This window comes from Alligator mississippiensis, chromosome 1 (genome assembly GCF_030867095.1).
Source record: "Alligator mississippiensis isolate rAllMis1 chromosome 1, rAllMis1, whole genome shotgun sequence".
NCBI lineage: Eukaryota > Metazoa > Chordata > Crocodylia > Alligatoridae > Alligator > Alligator mississippiensis.
Window position 1 is genome coordinate 52347188 of NC_081824.1, and position 19376 is coordinate 52366563.

Sequence of the window (19376 nt, forward strand, 5' to 3'; positions counted from 1 at the left end):
TTGTTGGGCTGCATCTCCAATATGTATGTTAGCCTTGTTTATTATGGAAGTTCAGAACTAAATCCCAGGTCCCTCACCCAGCGTTCACACTGCTCAGTGGCTGTCTGAACTTTGAGTGGCTCCTGGTAGGGAAGGAAATGTAGCAATTGTAGTTGCAAGGTTGCAACAGCCACAGTAACTAGAACATGACCAGTCTGCACAGTACCACAATAACTTGCCCTACTTGTCTTCTGCACACCAGAGCACAAATAGGTGATATAGAGTATGCACTCATTGCTTTTGCACCTAATTATGACATTTTCTAATTGATAAAAACAAGCCTGAGCTCTTGACAGGACCTTCTCTGCCTTGTCTTAGGAAGGAGCAATATTTTCCCAACAGACATGGAGTAAGATCTAAGCCTGGCTAGTGTGAGGAGTTTGTGGTTTATGCACAATGCTCATATTTCCAAGTCTATTCAGGTAATTATCCTTGCATTACAGCATGAATGGGTGAGCACTGAGGAATGTCTGACTGTGGACTGTTTTCAGCGTAACTTGCATTGAGTGTGGAAGGCTCTGAAGATCTGCTGTACAGATCTTGATTTTCAGTGTTTAGTAATATAAAGATCAGACAGTTTCTAAGTCAAATCATGGTGGTGCAAGATGAACTTCGATGGAAAAGAAATGCTTACATAGGCCTAGTTAACCTTCTGTGTTAAAATACTTGTCAGTCTTGAGACATTTATCGATGCCTGCAGTTCCTTCGGTATGAGCCCCTGGAACCTTGGCTCTTAAATAGAAAGTCAATCAAAAAGCAAGAAAAGCTTTACTGTATCTGGAGCCCATAGATGGTTGTTGACTCCTACCAATGGATATTTTGGCAGGCGTGAAAATGCACCAATTCCTCCCAGGCAGTTTTGTCTGTCATTGTCCCTATGGAGCTATAGGCAGATTTTAAAAACTGTATCCTATCCTTGGAATAATTCACCCCTCAAGTGCAGTTGCTTTAATAGGCACAAAGAGGTGCAAATAGCACTTGTGATGTAAATCTCTTCCACTGACGATTGTTACTAACAATTCCACGTTGTAGCCTTCTTGACATTATGATTCCAGAAACCTCTGCTTTGCATCAATCCAACTGAATCCATTCAGAACAATCAATACTTTGAAGGCAGTTTGATTGTGTTTACAATTCAATAATCTACCTAAGGAGTTCCTAACTGGGGAAAGAAAGGTTTCTAACCAGGAGACCTGGAGAGCATGCATTAGATAGTATATATGATGAAAGAAGAGGAAAATCATGAAAGAAACTCTTTCTCTGTTAAAATTAATAACAGACTTTTCATCTTTATATTACCAAGATAGAAACAGGAATATTTTTGCATAATATTGTAAAATAATATACAGTGTAGCCTGACAGGACATTTGTATTTCAAAAAGTCAGATTAAATGTATTAATTTCTTTAAAAGATTAAAATATCTTAAAGATGAGGGCATTTTGGTGAATAGTCTTGTAAAGGTTTTAATAGAATTCCAATTTTTTAGTTCTTGAATTTTTTTTATACTTTAAATGTACTTTTTTCTGATGACCAAAACTAATTTTTCTTAATGTTAACATAAAAAAATCTCGTTGGGATTTGAATCTAGCCAAATAAAACTTGTTTGCTGACTAACGCCATGCAAATGATTAAAACAACACATAGAAGCACATGTATTTTCTAACAATGTCTATCATTTTGAGGGCTATATAAACTTGGCTGACCCTAGTATATGCTGTATGTGTAATGTTCATAGTAGTGATCATATAACATTTAAAGATGTATGGTAATTAAAATAAACAAATTTATCATGTTGCCATTTTGTAAATTAGTAATAACATGGATTCCTTATAAAGGATATATATTATATATGCAATAAAACATGTTTTGAGGAGACATGTGACTAATATGATTTGTACTGCTGTCATCACAGTGTAATTTTTCATTTTTTCTTTCTAAGAACCAACATTACAAACAAGTGTTTCCACAGATATTTGCACACAGACTTGTTAGATTATTTGCTTCCAAATAACACCCACTTTTATAAATAGTACAGTATTTTACAGCACATCAGTGTCATGACAGCTGCATTATGCAAGTTTTTTACTATAAACAGGTAACGGTTGCAAAACTGATCCTTGAAATGGTAATATTAGATGCCATTGTGCTACTGTCAAACTATATGTATTGGGTTACATCCTCAAATGTGCTATGCCAATTTCCATTATCTACAAATCTGACCCGCTGCTTGGCCATATATACACACAGTTTTGGTGAGGAGTGCCATTCTTTAGTGAGATAGTAACAAAGTAAAACACAAATTGTACACGGTTATACCAGTATAAAGATTCCTTAAACCCAGTAAAATTGATTCTCCTCCCAGTAAAGGATTGAACTATCCTGTAATAACCTCCTTGCACCAGTACAGCTCCATCCACACTAAGTGGGATGTACCCTGTAGTTAAAATGGTGTAATTTTAAAGCATAGAAAAGCCCCCAAAACATCTTATTCCATTCTGATTCCACAATTAAACCTTGGAATAGGTATAAATGTTCTTGCTGTTTTCCATTTATAAATTAAACTAAGTATAAATGAAAATTTGACCTTTTATTCCTTGTTATATAAAACAACCTGGATCTTGTATAATCTGACAAAAGGCCAAAGCCTGCCGTACTTATATTAATGTTGAATACACTGAATGCCTGAAAACTTTGACATTAGTGAGAAAACTCCTATTAAGAAAGTGAATAGAATTTAGCAAAAAGTATGCAACCTTTTCACAAAGAAGTTTAGACAACATTTTACCATGTGCTGTTTAAAGCTGTTAGATGAACACTTGGTTTTATGTATTTTGTGGGAGATGTCATCATCTTATTTTGTCAATGTGCACAGAATTTAACAGCCATAATACATTTTGTGTATTTTGTGTGTGATAAGCATGACCCTCCTGGTTCATTTGACAAAGTCAAATTTACCTGATGTCTCTAGCAGAAAGACGTGAATTTAAATCAACATCTTAAAACAAAATAAATTACCACTGTAGTCCTCTTAACAAAAATATCTAAAATATTTTTTCCTTTAAATATAGTGAGCAGAAAGCTATGGAAAAATGTGCAGTGATTCAAGTCTATCACCTTATTATCCATTCCAAAATGTAATGTATACTTCTTTGTAAAAGAACTAATAGCAAACTTCCTATCTTTCTACACACTGGGCACATCTACACATGCCCTGCACAGCATAGCTGTTATTGTGCCATCATTAGTACTACCTCTAGGAAGTACTAAATGATGGTGCAGTAGCAGCTGTTACTGTGCTGTCCTGGCCGCTCACAGTCATTTTTAGCAGCTATGTTGCTGTAGCGATGTGCTATTATAGCGAGGTGACTTGTTGCTATGGTGAAGAGCATCAGCATCACAGTTTGTGCCAGCTGATGCTACTTTGCCATAGTGATGAGCTATGTTGCCATGGCTCCTTGCTACGGTGACACAGTATCTCATGTAGACGCTCTCATTGTCAATCAAAGTAATGGTGCATATTTTGAAAAGTAGTTTCTAAGCCTGAATGGCATCCTTTCAGAATATACTGTATGTTAAATGACTAGTTTACTTCTAAAATATAGTTATGCTTTTTGGAGAGATGACACCCTACCTTTAAGGGAAGAAATTACTAAGAATTTCACATTAATATTTATCATAAAAATATTACATTAGGGATACATTATATGCTGTCACTCCTTTTTTTCAGAAAAGATGGACTTGTTAGAAAAGTATGACATGACATAGAAGCAAATTGTTAATTGAATTAATACTGTCATCATCAGCCTTTTATGCAAGCAAACATTGCTGGAAAAAATTATTTATGTTAAAATTATTTTACTGTGTTTTAGTTTGTTCACAAAAAGAAATACATTAAGAAAAATATAAAAATATATTACTGAGGAAAAGAATCTGCACTGAAAAACATCAAAAAAGAAAACAAAGAAAAAAGAAAAGAAAAGAAAAGAACCCCCCCTAAACCAACAACTGAATTTTGGTGTAGCTTACCTAAACACTCCTCATCTCATCTGCTGCTTAGTTGTCCATTGCCTGTGAGTCCCTGAAATGTGAGACAGAACAAACTCAATATAATCAACATGTAACCTACTGACTCTATTTCAACAATATTTAAGTTTCAAGTGTCAGGACATGTGCTTCAAAAACTATTAAAATGTTAGCATGCAACTCCAGCTGCAAAAGATTTTTTTTCACAAACTGAACAGTAATAGACCTATGCTTTATTCTCATCAAAAAAGTAAACCAATCACATTGACAAAAAGCCACCATAAACAAAAAAACTGTATTTAAAAGATTAACAGTTTTGGCATCCCTACCATCAAGTCTTCTGTTCTTGTTTTTTCATCAAAATTTAGGTTATATAGTTGTTGTTAGCAAGAGTTGCATTACTATTATTGTTAATTTTAGTTCTGTTTATTACCTTGAGGGTTATGTATTGTAAAATAATTTTGTTGTCACTAGTTAATGTTAATTAGTTTTTTAAATAGCCTATATACCTATTTGTTATCTTTTGGTAGGTTTACTTTTTTAACTATCAGTAACTTAACTGAGAATATTTAACATTACTGTTGCATACTCAAAATTACAGAGTTACTATTAGTGTTACCTGTTTAACGTTTAGTCATCCTTTGAGTCCTGCGACATATTTCCTTAATAATCATCAGCCATCAAGTCTGATAGTCTCAAAAGAAATATCAGCCCTCTAAACTGCCTTCAAGGGCGGTGATATTTAGCACTGAAAATTACAAATAGAGTTTTTGAAGTTGAATAGCAACAACTGGGCAGTGACACTGATGATTTGTTTGTCAAGACAAATTGTTATATACTACGCAAATGCATTCAACACACTCCTCTGAGTGAAAACAAATATGTGAATCTATGCAATGCTTACATGTTGAATGGGATATTTAATGTGCGGGGAAACTCAAAGGTTGAAGAACTAGCATTTAGACAGTCTAACAGTGGTAAGTAGTAATCTTACCTCTTTAAACTCCATTACATTCTCACGAGAGACATGCTAATACAAACAAGTCAATCAGAGTTTGTGTTTAGCAAGATCAAGCTTAGAGGATAGTTTAAAATCCATTTATTGTTCTAAAGCAATTTTTTCCATTAACATGTTATACATTAGTGGTTACTAACCATGATTCATGTAACAGTTTAGTTTGTTAACTTTTAAATTATTTAACAACCATAAGTTATTAATACAACTTTTAAAGTCTTACACAAAATTCTTAAAACAGGCTTGGGTTCATTTTTGTAATTTTTATATATAAAACATTTTAGGCATCTCTTGAAAAAGAAATAAAGCAGGCATTTAAAGCTAGAAAACAAGTAATTCCAAATTTAGTTTGTTACAAAAGGTTTCAGCTTTATTGACAAATTATGGCAAACATATTTGACAAAATTATGGTTTCCTATTTAGAGAAGCTTACACATGGAACTTTATGTGATTTTTTTTTAACAAATACAGGTTAAAACACTGAACAAATTCAGTTAGCTACATACATACAGTAGCTGCTTGTTTTCAACCCCATTAAAACAGCATTTAAAATTAAATTTACAAACTGAATATCGAACATCTTAATCTAACTAACATATATTAAAAAAGACAGGTTAAAACATCTTATCTACAGCTTGGTTATTGTCTGATTCCAAAAAAAAAATCATATTACAGTCTTTTAGCAACCCTAAACAAAAACTCAGCCTTTAGCTAGTATGGAAAGGCTCAAGATCTGTAACAGCATCATGCTTCTTAAAGATACACACAACAATGAATAACAACCAAGAGAACATCATCTTTTGAATGGTTTATAGACAATGCTTGCCAAAAAAAATTTCGTTTTTTTTTTTAAGTCCGTGTTATAAAATAATACTAATGCCAATGTCACTCCAGTGTTATAGGAAATACAAGTAGTACATAGGATAATAATGAGCAGTAATCCCTAGGATAGAAAAGAAATGGACTATTACTTGTCTCATTGCTGTTTATGTGGAGACCACAGGCTATTAATTGTCTTTGAGATGAGGTCACAGATGAGGAGGACCTTCAATATCTACCATAGGGGTGTTCCCTGTAACCCCCTCTGGCTGACCTTGGAGGTGGTGCCTTTAGGCTGGAACGGGTTGTGGCCCATTCTTCTTGTGCTAAAACAGAAGAAGAGAACAGTTTTTGTAAATCTATAGTTGAAAATATAAAATCATAAAAGTGCTGGCAACTCTTAGGCCAGGTACAGATGTTACAATTTTACTGGTATAAGTGATCAGAAATTGGTAATCAATGTAATCAACATGATCAGAAACAGGGAGGGACCAAGGAGGCCAGTGAGAAGAAGTTCCATAAAGTGGATACACCATGCTGACACCTGGGTCATGTACAGGAGCCCAGAACTGGACACAGTGCTCCAGATGTGGCCTCACCAGTGCCATATAGAGGGGAAGAATCACTCCTCTCAATCTTCTGGCAACACTCCTACTAATGAAGCCCAGTATGTTGTTAGTCTTCTTTGCAACAAAGGCATGTTGTTGGCTCATATTCAGCTTATTGTTCACTGTATCCCCCCAGCTCCTTTTCTGAAGAACTGCTTCTTATCCAGTCGGTCCCCAGTCTGTACCAGTGCACGGGACTGTTTTGTCCTAAGTGCAGAACTTGGCACTTGTCCTTATTGAACTTCATGATATGTTTTTTTGGTCTAATCCTTCAATTTATTGAGGTCTCTCTGAATCGTAGCCCTAACCTCCAGTGTATCTACTACTCCACCACAGCTTGGTGTCACCTGCAAACTTGCTGAGGGTGCACTCCATCCCATCTTCCAGGTTGTTGATAAAGATACTAAACAAAACCAATCCCAGGACCAATTCCTGGGGCACTCCACTTGACACCAGCTGCCAACTAGACATCAAGCAATTGATTACTACCCTTTGAGCCTGACAATCCAGCCAGTTTTCTATCCACCTTAAAGTCTCTTCTTCCAACCCATACTTCCTTATTAAGGAATTTTATTAAAAAGGTTTAATGGTCTACCTATGAAACGTGCAGTAACAATTAACATATATCATTCCATCACTTTCAGCGGAGTATGACTATCCAGTTTACCAGTAATTCAATTAGCTCCGGAAAAAATCACTACTTTAGTCTGCCAGCTCAGAACTCATTTTATACTGAGCTTCTAACATCTAAGCTAAAGCACCAAAGTGAACAACACTTTATGCATCTTGTATGTTAACAAGATCAGTAGTTGAATCATAAAAGGATACTTGAAACAGATTTGATTTTCTACATCCATTTTGGACCAAAAGAAGGACAGAAAATAATGGAAGGAAAATCACTGAAAATAAGGCAAGTATATCAGGTGAAGGAGTTCTGCCATCTAGATTTTATTATGTATAGAAGAATTTATGTCAACTTTTGAGCAAATTTTGTATTCATAGCAATGAAGTAAGTTTGGAAAGTTAAGTATAAAACTGGTTAGACTGGTACAAAGACTATGTTAATCTATATTTATGTATAAGGGTTTATGAAGGCAACCTCTGTATAAGGGTTTATGAAGGAAGCATACAGGCAGTTGAAAGCCAATGAGAACAGAAAGAATGATAGAAAAACAGTATCATGGTTAAGAAATAGAGCCAGGACCCAAATATGTGAGCTCTGATACCAAATCTCATACTACAAAATCATTTGACTTCTCTACATCACTCCTCATCAAGAAACTCAAGGAGTCATACAACAATTATGCCTGCCAGTATTAAGAGCTCAATATTTACCAGATGGTTGTGTCTGGTCCCCTATTTCTCTGTTGCAAAGGTGTAAGACAGCATCCTGGAAACCACAGTTTATTTACTTATTTTTTCACTGATGATCATTGAACTTATACTACAAGTATGTATTGAAGTCTAACCTTTCAAAAACATTACTGTATGAGCTAAAATTTTTATTTGATTGTTGTGGGGTGAAAATTACATGGTTTGACTATGCATCAAGAACTGGAGATCTGGAAAAAAATGCTGCAAAGGAATTTGAATGGAAAATACAGTGTCTGAAAGGATGCTAAATGAAAAAATAGGAAGAGACATCTGCATGAAAAAGTCAGGGTGCACTATGCAGTAAGCGAGAACTGTAAAAGGGAAACAATGGAGGACTGTACTACAGCTGTCATAAAATAATTAATTTCTTGCTATTTTAAATTATACCTTGTTCCCAGGGCCTAAAATGAGAATATAATTATTTTCTTACAAGAGAGACAATGTAGTAGTACATATTGCACTATTTAATGTAATAGGTTTTAATGGGGACCAGAAATTTTTGGAGATCTCATCCCCTTCGTTATAAAATTTAAAGATTTACATTTGTATATATGAACATGATTTTCTTTTCATCCATCATGTCTTCCAATAGGGTGCCTTGATTCTTCTACTGACCCACTCTGTTCATAGGTATAGGAGACCAGCAGCATGGTGACAGGTGAATTCCTTTGGCTTGGCATGGCAGACAAGGTTCACTTACTCAAGATATAAATTTGGTGAGAATGATATCCTATGCACATGAATCTAGTTTATGGGTCTAAGCTGTACTAAGAGGAGGAACCTAGAACCAACAAAACATGGAGAGGAGACATGGGCTCAAGTTTTCCTTCCTAATGTTAACTTGTTAACAAGATCAGGCCTGAGGAAGGAAGTGAGCCAAGGACCAACGTAAGGAACGCTAGTAATTGGGAGCATGATGGTAGCCTTGCTTCCTGATAGATAGTGGCCAGGTACAGGTTAAAAGTGTGTAATCACTTTTACTAGTAAAAGGGATTGGAAACTGGTCTGTACCTATAACAGAACAGAAATATAGCACACATGGACTGGTTTTAGAATGGCAGAACCCGGCTTAATATTTGTCCTGCTCCCCCACACCAAAGGGCAAATGTGTGCTCTGTTTGATACAGATCTAAACTATGCCACTTATAGAAAACTGCATAACTTAGATCAATTTCTCCTTGGCCTTTTTGAATGTTTGTACCTAGCCAGTATGTACATTCTCTCTGGTAAATTTTCTAAGTTTCTAACAAGCCAAACTGGGTTCTCCTTAAGACCTACATGTCCCAAGATTCAGCTGTGATGGGAATCCAACCTTTACTTTTTTGCCTTTTGTTTCCGCTACTGAAAAGATGGGACTGTGTTAGTGCCTCTCTACTTGGCATTGATTAGGCCTCATCTAGAATATTGTGTGCAGTTTTGGGCTCCATATTTTAAAAATTATGTGAAAAAGTTAGAGAGGGTCTAGAGATGAGCAGCAAACATGATAAAGGGCTTGGAAAGCAAATCCTATGAGGAGAGGCTGAAGAAACTAGGCATGTTTAGCTTGCAGAAAAGGCACTTAAGACAGGACATGATAGCAGTCTTGAAATAACTGAAGTTGCCATAAAGAAGAGGGAAAGCACCTTTTCTCTCTTGCTGAAGAGAAAAAGACACAGACCAATGGCTTGAAGTTGCAGCAAAGTAGGTTTACATTATACTGGATAGCAGGAAAAACAACTTCACTGTTAGAACAGTGAAGCAGTAGAATAGACTGCCTTGGGAAGTTGTGGACTCTTGGTCACTGGATGAGTTCAAGAAGAGGATGGACAGCTACTAGTCAGGGATAATCTAGGTATAGTTATGCCAATGTTCTACTATGGGTATTTCCCATGATTTTGGGCTTTGCTAATTGTTCAATCCCCTCACCTCTTTCTGCTACATATGTCAGGGTGTTTTCAAGCCTTCCTCAGAGGCATTGGACATTGTTTGTAACCAAGGCTGGGTATTTTGATTGGAATGTGCCAGTATTCCTGCTGGGACTTAAAGCAAGAGGTTCCAGGCTAGAGGGTCTTACCCCCCAACCCCCACTAAGGGTTAGACTGATTGTCATATTTGGGGTCAGGAAATAACTTTTCTCCATGATTAGATTGGTTAGATCTTTTTTAGTGCAGGGCATGGCCCTTTAGCTAGGATCTTTTACAGCCTTTTATAGAGGCTGTCATGGTACCCTTGGTTTACCTGCAGCAGCTTGGGATATTATGTCTTGTGTTGAGTCAGGGTTGGTGCTAGTGTTATGAAGAGTTTAGACTGTATAGGATGATATAGGATGATTTGGGTAGGGATGATCCTGCCTCAGGCAGGGGGTTGGACTAGATGACCTCTTGAGTTCCCTTCCAGACCTACTTCACCATGATTCTACCATTCTATGACTGACTTGGGAAACAGCAAGTCATTGTCTGTGTACAGGTCCCTCTGACGCATGATCTGCCAATTGGTGTAAATGTATGGTTTGGGCTTTTTGGTAATCTCTAACTATAAAAGAATACTATAAAGTCATTTTCTTTCTGTTTTTAAATTACCAAATTATAATAAAATATTATATATAAAGAAAGATGTACAGACCAGTATAGAAGCTTAATGTTTTAAATTATATCAGTCATAGATTTCCAAGAAATATAACCCTCTTGCCTTAAAGTTAGCCTACTCTTTAATAGAATGATACTCTTAAATATCAAGTAAAAAAATCTGAATCTCCATTTAGAAATGTGAAAGATTTTCTTTTTTTAAACCAGAATGATTAGAGCTATAAGGAAAGCTTCCAGCTCAAGTAAAGATTTTATAAATGTGACTTCTAGAATAGAAAAAAATCTCATAGTAATAGGCTCATATTTTAACTACTGTGGTGCCTGTCAGTGATGTTCAATCTTGCCTTTTCTTTTTTTTTAATAGTTTATTGCATGTTCTATTCAGGGAGGAAATAAAGTGACAAACAACAGAACTAGAAGTTCAAGCCCATCTTATGTTAAAAAACAAATCGTTCCCCTCCCACAATAATAGAGAAAAGTGGCTTTATTTTGCATGCTACCAATCCAGTAACATTTGCACCTTATAGTGCTCTTTTTTATTTAGAAAATCTTTTTTCGTATATGGCTGACTACAAATAGGTTCTTGTGTCAAATATGGTCAGGGTTCTTCCTACGTGTAAGGTAGTACATAGATCTGTAGTAGTGTGTTCTAGGTGTCCTTTTTAAGGTCATATACAATGCAGGACCTCCTCCTGTTTGTTGAATTCCTAATCATAATACACTTCCTAGTCATAATGCAGGGTAGAAGTCACAGAAAGAGATGTATATAAAATAAACCTTTTTAACTGAAACTATGATGTATAAAAATCTTACCCAGAATACATATGATAACAAAGTAAGTGTATGCATGTGTTGTGCTAAACAATGAGTGGACAGTGAGTAGGCAGTGAGAGTTAGGACTCAATGATGCGTCCAGACGAATGTAGTTGTGTGGTATGTGGCACTGCAAACTTGTTGCAGTGCCATATACCATACAGTCCAGAGTTCTCCATGTTGCAAGGGTATGCTGCCCTAGTGTGCACTGCTCTGTTTTTTTCTGCTCTGCTTTTTTTCTGTGAGTTTTTTGGATATTCAGGGGTCAAAAAAAAAGAAGAAAATCCCGAAGCAGCACAAGCTTGGACAGCATGTGCTGCTAAAAAATGGAGCCATGCCACTCAGAGCTGTGCTGTGGCTGCTGGCCAGGCTGTGCCTGGCAGGATCACCATAGCTGCAGTTCTTGGAGGCCCCCAGGACTCCAGGTAAGGTTGCTGGGGCCAACACAGTGCTGGCCCCAGCCGCCCCTACGCCACCCAGGGAAACTTGCCATGCACCAAAGCATACATGGCCCGGGTGTTCCTTGGGGACAAGAAGCGGTGGCTCAAGGTGCACCACTGCTACTTGTCCCCAAGGAACCAGACATCCATGCATGTCTGGATTATCCCCGCATGGCCTGTAGCTGATCCTTGAGTGGGTATTGAAGGCTCTTCTTCTCTCTTTTAAAGATAACTGATGAGAAAGGTCTGAATCATTAGCCAGAAGGGTCTGAATCACTAGCCAGAACTCTCAGTATTTGAAATTTACAGCTGATTCAAATTGTGGGAACCAGAATTTCAGTTTCATGGGACATTTCCAGCAAAATGAAAGGCTTTTAGGGGTAAAAAAAATTAGGTCATTCAAAATGTTGCATTCTAATTTTGACTTTATATATATATAAGGCTACAAACATAGACAGCTACACATAGAAGGCTACAAACCTTGTAGCCTTCTATGACCAGGTCACATACTGCCTGGACGCGGGAGCCGAGGCTGATGTCATCTTCCTGGACTTTAGGAAGGCCTCCGATACAGTTTCACACCCTATCCTCATTGGGAAGCTAGCAGACTGTGGAGTGGACGCCTACGCGATCAGGTGGGTGGCCAACTGGCTTAGGGACCACACCCAGAGAGTGGTGGTGGATGGTTCCTTTTCAGCCTGGAGGGAGGTGGGCAGTGGGGTCCCGCAGGATTCAGTCCTCGGACCGATATTATTTAATATCTTCATCAGCGATTTGGACGAGGGCGTGGAGAGCACCCTCTCGAAGTTCACTGATGATACCAAGTTACGGGGCAAAGTTAGTACACCGGAGGGCAGGGAGCAGATTCAGGCCAACCTGGACAGGTTGGATCAATGGGCAGAGAGAACTAGGATGCAATTTAATAAAGAAAAATGTAAGGTACTCCACCTGGGAAGAAGAAATCCCCAGCACACCTAAAGGTTGGGGAGTGTCCTTCTCAGCAGCTCGGAGGCAGAGAGGGATCTTGGAGTCATAATTGACTAATAGATCAAAGGAGGTGATGCTCCCCCTCTATGAGACACTGGTCAGGCCACAGTTGGAGTACTGTGTCCAGTTTTGGGAGCCGCACTTCAAGAGGGACGCAGGGAATCTGGAGAGGGTCCAGAGGAGGGCCACTCACATGATTAGTGGCCTTCATGATAGACCCTATGCGGGGAGGTTGAGAGAGCTGAATCTCTTCAGCCTTCACAAGAGACGGCTGAGGGGAGATCTTGTGGCCACCTATAAATTTATTAGGGGAGGTCAACGGGGAATAGGGGAAGCGCTGTTTACTAAGGCGCCCCAGGGAGTGACTAGAAATAATGGGTGTAAACTAGTTGAGAGTTGATTTAGGTTAGATATTAGGAAGAAATTTTTCACAGTAAGGGTGGCCAGGATCTGGAATGGGCTTCCAAGAGAGGTGGTGCTATCACCTAGCTTGGAGGTCTTCAAGAGGAGGCTAGACAGTCACCTGGCTGGGGTCATCTGACCTCGGTCCTCTTGCCTGCCAGGGGCAGGGGGTCGGACATGATGATCCATTGTGGACCCTTCCAACTCTACAATCTATGAATCTATATATAAAATATATGATTTTAAAAGGAAAAGTAAGACATTATACTCTTATAAAGAGCATTTGAAACCTTATTAAAAATCCTCATCTTGTTTTTGCTTTTCAAAATAGACATTTTACTGAAGTCAATATGTTCCTAGTGAAAGTATGGATTTTGTATATAGCCACCCTGGACTAAGCAGGAAGATGGAAGAAAGGGAATTGTGACTCAGAGAGCACACTGGCTAAGTACAAGACCCAAATAGGTTCTTTTGACAAATGAGGTTAATGCAGAACCTAGCTCAGGAATTGGATATGGCACAGCCATACTGCCCTTCTTAGCTGGGTAAATTGTTTACATGGTTATACTGTTTCTGGTACCCAAGCTAGCTCTAAATGATCTAAATATAAATTTAAATGACTGGTTCAGGTATCTGTGTGGTTTAGTGATGACAATCCTGACATAGCTCTCTGAATCACAGTGGCTCACAGCTCTACTCTTGGGTTTGTGCTCTGCTCCTTTCTCCAAGCTCTGCCTATCACTTAGAATTCAAAAATATTTCTGAAATCAGAATAGCTGATTGCCTTATTAAAGGAGGCAAGTTTTGGCCCATATACTGTTAAGCATGAGAGACCAAAACTACAGACTCATTCTGCCTTATAATAATATCAGGTACTGTACACCCTAGGTTACCTAACTCAAGCAATTTCAGGAATCCAGAAGTTTTGTCAGTAGCTGCTTCCAAAGAGGTTCAGATAACTGAGGCTGTACCATATAGCAAATTAGGATAGTGTGTAGGATAAACACCATGGAAGATTTTTTTTTACAAGAAAGAATACGGACTATAATTATAAAGATGAATAATTATAGTTTCTTATGGTTAGTGCTTGGTTCTTTTCATATTAAAAAGTCATCACATTAACTGCTAATTCATAAAAGCTATAACATGTTCATCTAACAGATTATATAAACAGGCAACTCCAGTGAGGTAAATTGTATCACTTCTGTTGTGCTCTACTATCACAAGGAATTAATTTTTCCCTCAGAACATATTATTTAGATGTGGAAAACTATTTTCAAGTTCACTTTTTTCAAGTGGAGCTTCCATTTCTGTACCATAAAATACTTCTTCCTGTTTAAATCCAACTTTTTTCCAAACAGATCAGCTAAAGGAAATGTATAGGATATAAACACTAACAGAAATTAACTGTTATATCTCTTCTGGGATCTGTTTTCTTAATTTATTTCTTAAAAAGAAAAAAGTAATTCTTGAAATTCAGAAGGAATACTTACTAGTGATCTGCCTTTGCAGTTTGCTATGCATAGCTTATTGTACACATCATTAACATTTTTACAGTCCTCAAAATAGGTGCATTATATTTCATAAAATATTCAGCTAGTATGCATGTAACAGCTATTATTACATTTTCATTTTGCTTGAAACTACAAACATTTCTGAAATATGGCTTCAGTCTCTCATAACGTCAGAATCCCCATAATTTTCACAGTTGATTAATTGGAACATCTAATCATGGCACAGATACTGTGACTGAGAAGGTAAATTATATTTCAGAGGCTCCAGAAGGAGCAGCGATATATGAAACAATTTAGTTTGACCTAACTAAGGCATTTCAATGAGTGACCATGTTTTTTTTAATACTATTGACTTCTGTGGTTAACAAGTGAATAATTAGAGAGGCTAAATAGAATTTGTATTGAAAGTACAGTCTCTCTCCTGTCTGGGATGCAGGGATCACTGGGATGCTGGGTTGCAGGTAGGCAGACAGTGGTCCTTTGGGACTCCATGCTTGGGGGGGAGGGGGTAAGGGGGAGGAAGCAGAACCAGTGGGTATAAAGCTGAAGGATAGGCTGTGGGGGCAACATGGTATGGGGACAGTCAGGGGTATCAGTGTGTGCCGGTGAGTAGGGGACCCCTGTGGTGGAAGGTGTATGGTGTAAACTATTGCTGCAGTCAAGCAGCCAACTCAATATTTTTTTTTTGAAATTAATAATCTGCAAGCTTTTTACTGGCAATCACACTTTATTACTATTGTTGGTGTTAAGCCCAAAATTTGAACCCAGCTCTTGTCTAGAACTTGGTATAAAACATATGTCAGTAAAAACATGCCAGTAATAAAGTTTGGTCATCCGTAAAACATGTGCAGATTATCAGTAAAAATAACTGTTTTGCGTTGGCAGCCCTGCTTCATTTACAGGAGGTATCTAGAGCTTATCAGCAAGCATTCACATAGGATATGTCACAATGCATCATGCAAATGACTAACTGATTTTTGTACCCACACCTTTGTGTCTTTTTGTACCCACATCTAATTTTGACAGTGGAGAAAGGCCCTGATTGAAGGCCTACGACCCAGCTCACATTCTCTCTGTTTCTTGTTTTAAGAAAAAATCTCTTTAAGAGGTTATAACTAATTTCTACTATCCTGTACTTCATTGTGAGAGGGGGAAATCCACCCTTAACATACCATGGTGGAGCCTAAATATATCTGCTGATTCCTATAAGAGAGGGGTGCTCAACCTCTGGCCTGTGGGCCAAATACAGCCCATGGAGCCATCGCATCTGACCTGAGGAGCTCCCCACAGGTCTGAAAATTTGGTTGTTGGGAAGTAGCAGCCAGTCATATGGCCATCCTCCCAGGTGCCAAATTCCCAAGCCCCGATCTCTGCATGCCCTGCTGGAGCTAAGTTATGTTCCCTTCCCCCATGGGGCTGGACCATGGCCCCCCTGCTTCTGGATTGGGGGAAGGCCACACCCCCTTCCCTCCCTATAGGGGTGGGTTAGGACCTGGCCATGCTCCCTTTCCCCACAGGGATGGGTCACGCCTCCTTCCCTCCCATCTGGGCTGGGCCATGACCCCTTCTCTGCAGGGTCAGGTCTCCCATGCCTACCCAGGCACTGGTGATTGGGAGCACTGGCTGGATCCAGCCTGCAGATGGATTGGGTATTGACAATCCAGCCTCCCGGGTAAAAACATTGGTGACCACTGCTATACATTATTATAGGATTTACAGAATAATCCTTTTTATTGTTCACTGTACCACATAGAGATACATCTTAGCTACTCCCTAGTTTCACTTGCTTGGTAATGTCACTGCCACTACCAAGCTATATGTAGCATGTTCCAACAGAGGGAGTCCTTGGGGAACAGCAGCTAGTAATTACTCTTGTATGGCACTTGAGGATTCTCTCTTGTTCTTTTGAGTTAGGCTGTAGAGTCTACAATCCATATGTTACAGAAAATAGGCATTTCTGTATGAACCACACAGGGGATCTGGAACAAGAAGACTAACCTTTAACTTGGAAAAAATAGATTTTTACTATTTGGACTGAAAAGGCTGCTTGATAGTATTTTTCTTATGAACCAATTCAGACACAAGGGTCAACATTAGAAAGATTCACCAATCCACAACATTAATGCAGTATAAGAAACATTCTTAGTCATTATGCAAGAGCCACCAACACTAGCAGACATTCATACAAAGGCACGATCATCTCTATATATAATAATTTTGGAAATTAAAATCTGGAGGTGGACAAGAACCAGTAAATCATCTAATTTATTGCTTTCCAGAGCTGCCAGTTCTGTAAATATATATAGGTGCTGGATGATCTGAGTGTGGTTAACAGTACTGTGTATGCTACCAAAGTTTCCTAGGCAGTGCCAGTGCACGAGTTAGACACCTATCAATGGAATTCAGTACAGGCAACATGCTGAGTGAGGGAGGCCTAAATTAGTCAATAGGAAATGCTGAAGAGAGGATTCCATCTAAAATGCCACCTTTTCCAGACTTATACGCCCATCTGCAGTAGTTAGTTAAGTGCCTATGTGAGATTCGGATTCAGAGCCACAAACTCTTTTTCTGCATTTAGGCCACTCAATCATCCTTTTGTATATGAAAAATTGTCTCACCTTTTATTTTGATGGCATAAGTGGATTTCAATATGGAATCTTTCCTTCCACACAGTATTCTATGTCATAGAGAGTTAACCAGAGAGCTCAGATTAGAATGGAGTAGTTCCTTATTCTTGTCTTTCTAATTAATCTTCTATATTATAATTCTTTTTTAAATATTGCCCAAATGTATGAAATATAATGTTGTACTATCTTACATAAATAAGCATTACATACAGCATAGCATCTGAATTAATGCTAAGAGATTTCTTTATCTTAGGTTACCTTGATTATCTCATTAAAAGGCTAACCAGTCAACAGGAAGGAAATAGAATACAACCTCAGTCTTAAAACCTTGTGTCAGCAACATAGATTGTGATTAGCAATCTGAGGATGTGAAACACACACATAATTATGGGAGAGCAATGGTACAAGGGTATTAGCTTAGTCCTAAATGAATCAAACCAATGATCTAAGTTAAGGACTTGCTCTAGAAAACTGGCAATCAGCCAAAGGTAGAAACACCAATTAGTCAACAAGAGAGTGTGCAATCCCCTTTCACACAGGTCAGTGGCAAAATAACAGATGTGGTATGTTTGGAATAAAAGGCACAGCTGCTTGTGCAGATCATATGAAAACTTAAGCACATGCAAAATAGACACATTAGCTTCTATCTATACCAAGGGCCTTGTTACATGTTAATTTTATGTGGCTCAGAGCTCTGAACCCCTGGACTGCCCACGTATCAACACCTTGAAGTGACTTAAAGAACGCATTATATGGCTCAAAGTTGCACCACTCCAGGGCAAGATTATCTCTTGATCTCCATAACCCAGGCACTCCTCACAGATATGCCACTCAAGTTGAAGGTGTGATCCAGGAAGAGCACACACTAACTGCAGAGACTTCCTCAGCCTGACAAAGGGTTTTTAAACCCGAAAGCTTACTAAAATTTTTTTCCAACTATTTAAGTTGGTCTAATAAAAGATATCAGATTCACGCAAAGAACCTTGTCTGACAAAAAGCTAGCCAAAAAACATTTGTGTGGCTCACAATATAATGTGTAACAAGGCCTAAACTTCTTATGGCACTTCATATAGCTGAGACAATATTATGATACCAGTTGCCTTCTCTTCTCTTCTGTTTATAAACACTTTGCCATTAAAGATGTACATTGCAGTGTCCTTGAACCACACCACCTTTCCCAAATTGCATGGTAGTCTCTCTTGTCTCTGCAGTAGAAAGGTTTCCTTGCATTAATGTGATCTTATTTATTTAATTTCAAATAAGGGGAAGTTATTAATAACTGAGTTTGGTTAGGGTGGTTAACTGACTTGAGTCGTACAGAACTGCTCTGATTGATGTAATGTAAGGAATAGTATATTATGGAACAATTCTCTTTTATGCTCCCTTCTGACAGAAAATGATTTTAAAACAAGCGAGTGTTTTTGAAATTTAAGGAAAAGAAGGTAGCCAGTAAAGCTACTTTTAAAAGTCCCACAGCAAACCCCATATTTAAATGAGGGACTTCTTCATCTTCAATGAAAAACAAAATACCTGCATGATGCTGGAAAACTCTGTAAATTGCCCTGTATACTGGTTTGAAATATCTGTGATGCTGGTAAATTATTTGACTTTGAACACTTTCATGCATTTGGTGCAGAAAGGGATAAAAATTTATTTTTTATAAGATCTGTGCCAAACAAGGTGCTTTACAAACTTAATACCATATCCTGTGTGATACTACCTGCTAGTAACTAACAGATTCAAAAATTTATAGAGCTAGTTGACATATAAGGCAATGTTTTCTTGAGCCCTAGAGAACAGGGTACAGGAGGAGTATATACAATGTTTCTTTTCTTGTCTCAGCCAACTTGCTCCCTGCTTACCTTACTAGCTTCAATGGCTATAATACAGTCAAGGTCTTAGTTCTCCATGACTCTTTTAGACTGGCCCAGGCATGTTGAGACAGGAAGTCCTTAAAATCTCTGGACCAGAGAGAATTTGATTGTCCTGGCATGGGCATGTAAATGGGACAATACTTTTTTTCATTCTTCCAATCCTGTGCACTTCCTCAAAGACCAGTCTTTGTCTATCATGTGTACTAAGTGAAGATCTACAATTGGGCTATTTTATCTGTAAAGGGATTTTCTTTTGCTATTAGAGGGGCATAGCTC

At 38.1% G+C, this 19376-nt stretch overlaps 1 protein-coding gene across 3 annotated transcripts in view; it reads right to left on the reverse strand.

The window, feature by feature from the left end:
- Window positions 1-19376, reverse strand: part of KHDRBS2 (KH RNA binding domain containing, signal transduction associated 2) — a 789727-nt gene that overhangs the window by 51373 nt on the left and 718978 nt on the right. For 2 of the 3 annotated variants that reach the window (XR_002093266.2, XR_009463400.1), the window contains exons 9-10: window positions 6050-6223; window positions 4067-4118 (exon numbers count right to left, since the gene is read on the reverse strand). Coding sequence is in view for 1 of the 3 variants with exons in the window: in XM_006258261.4 (XP_006258323.1) it covers window positions 6126-6223 (98 nt within the window). In the remaining 2 variants the exon portion in view is untranslated. Of the gene's footprint in view, window positions 1-4066; window positions 4119-5147; window positions 6224-19376 lie in introns of those variants that run through there. The other variant, XM_006258261.4, reaches the window with a different exon arrangement.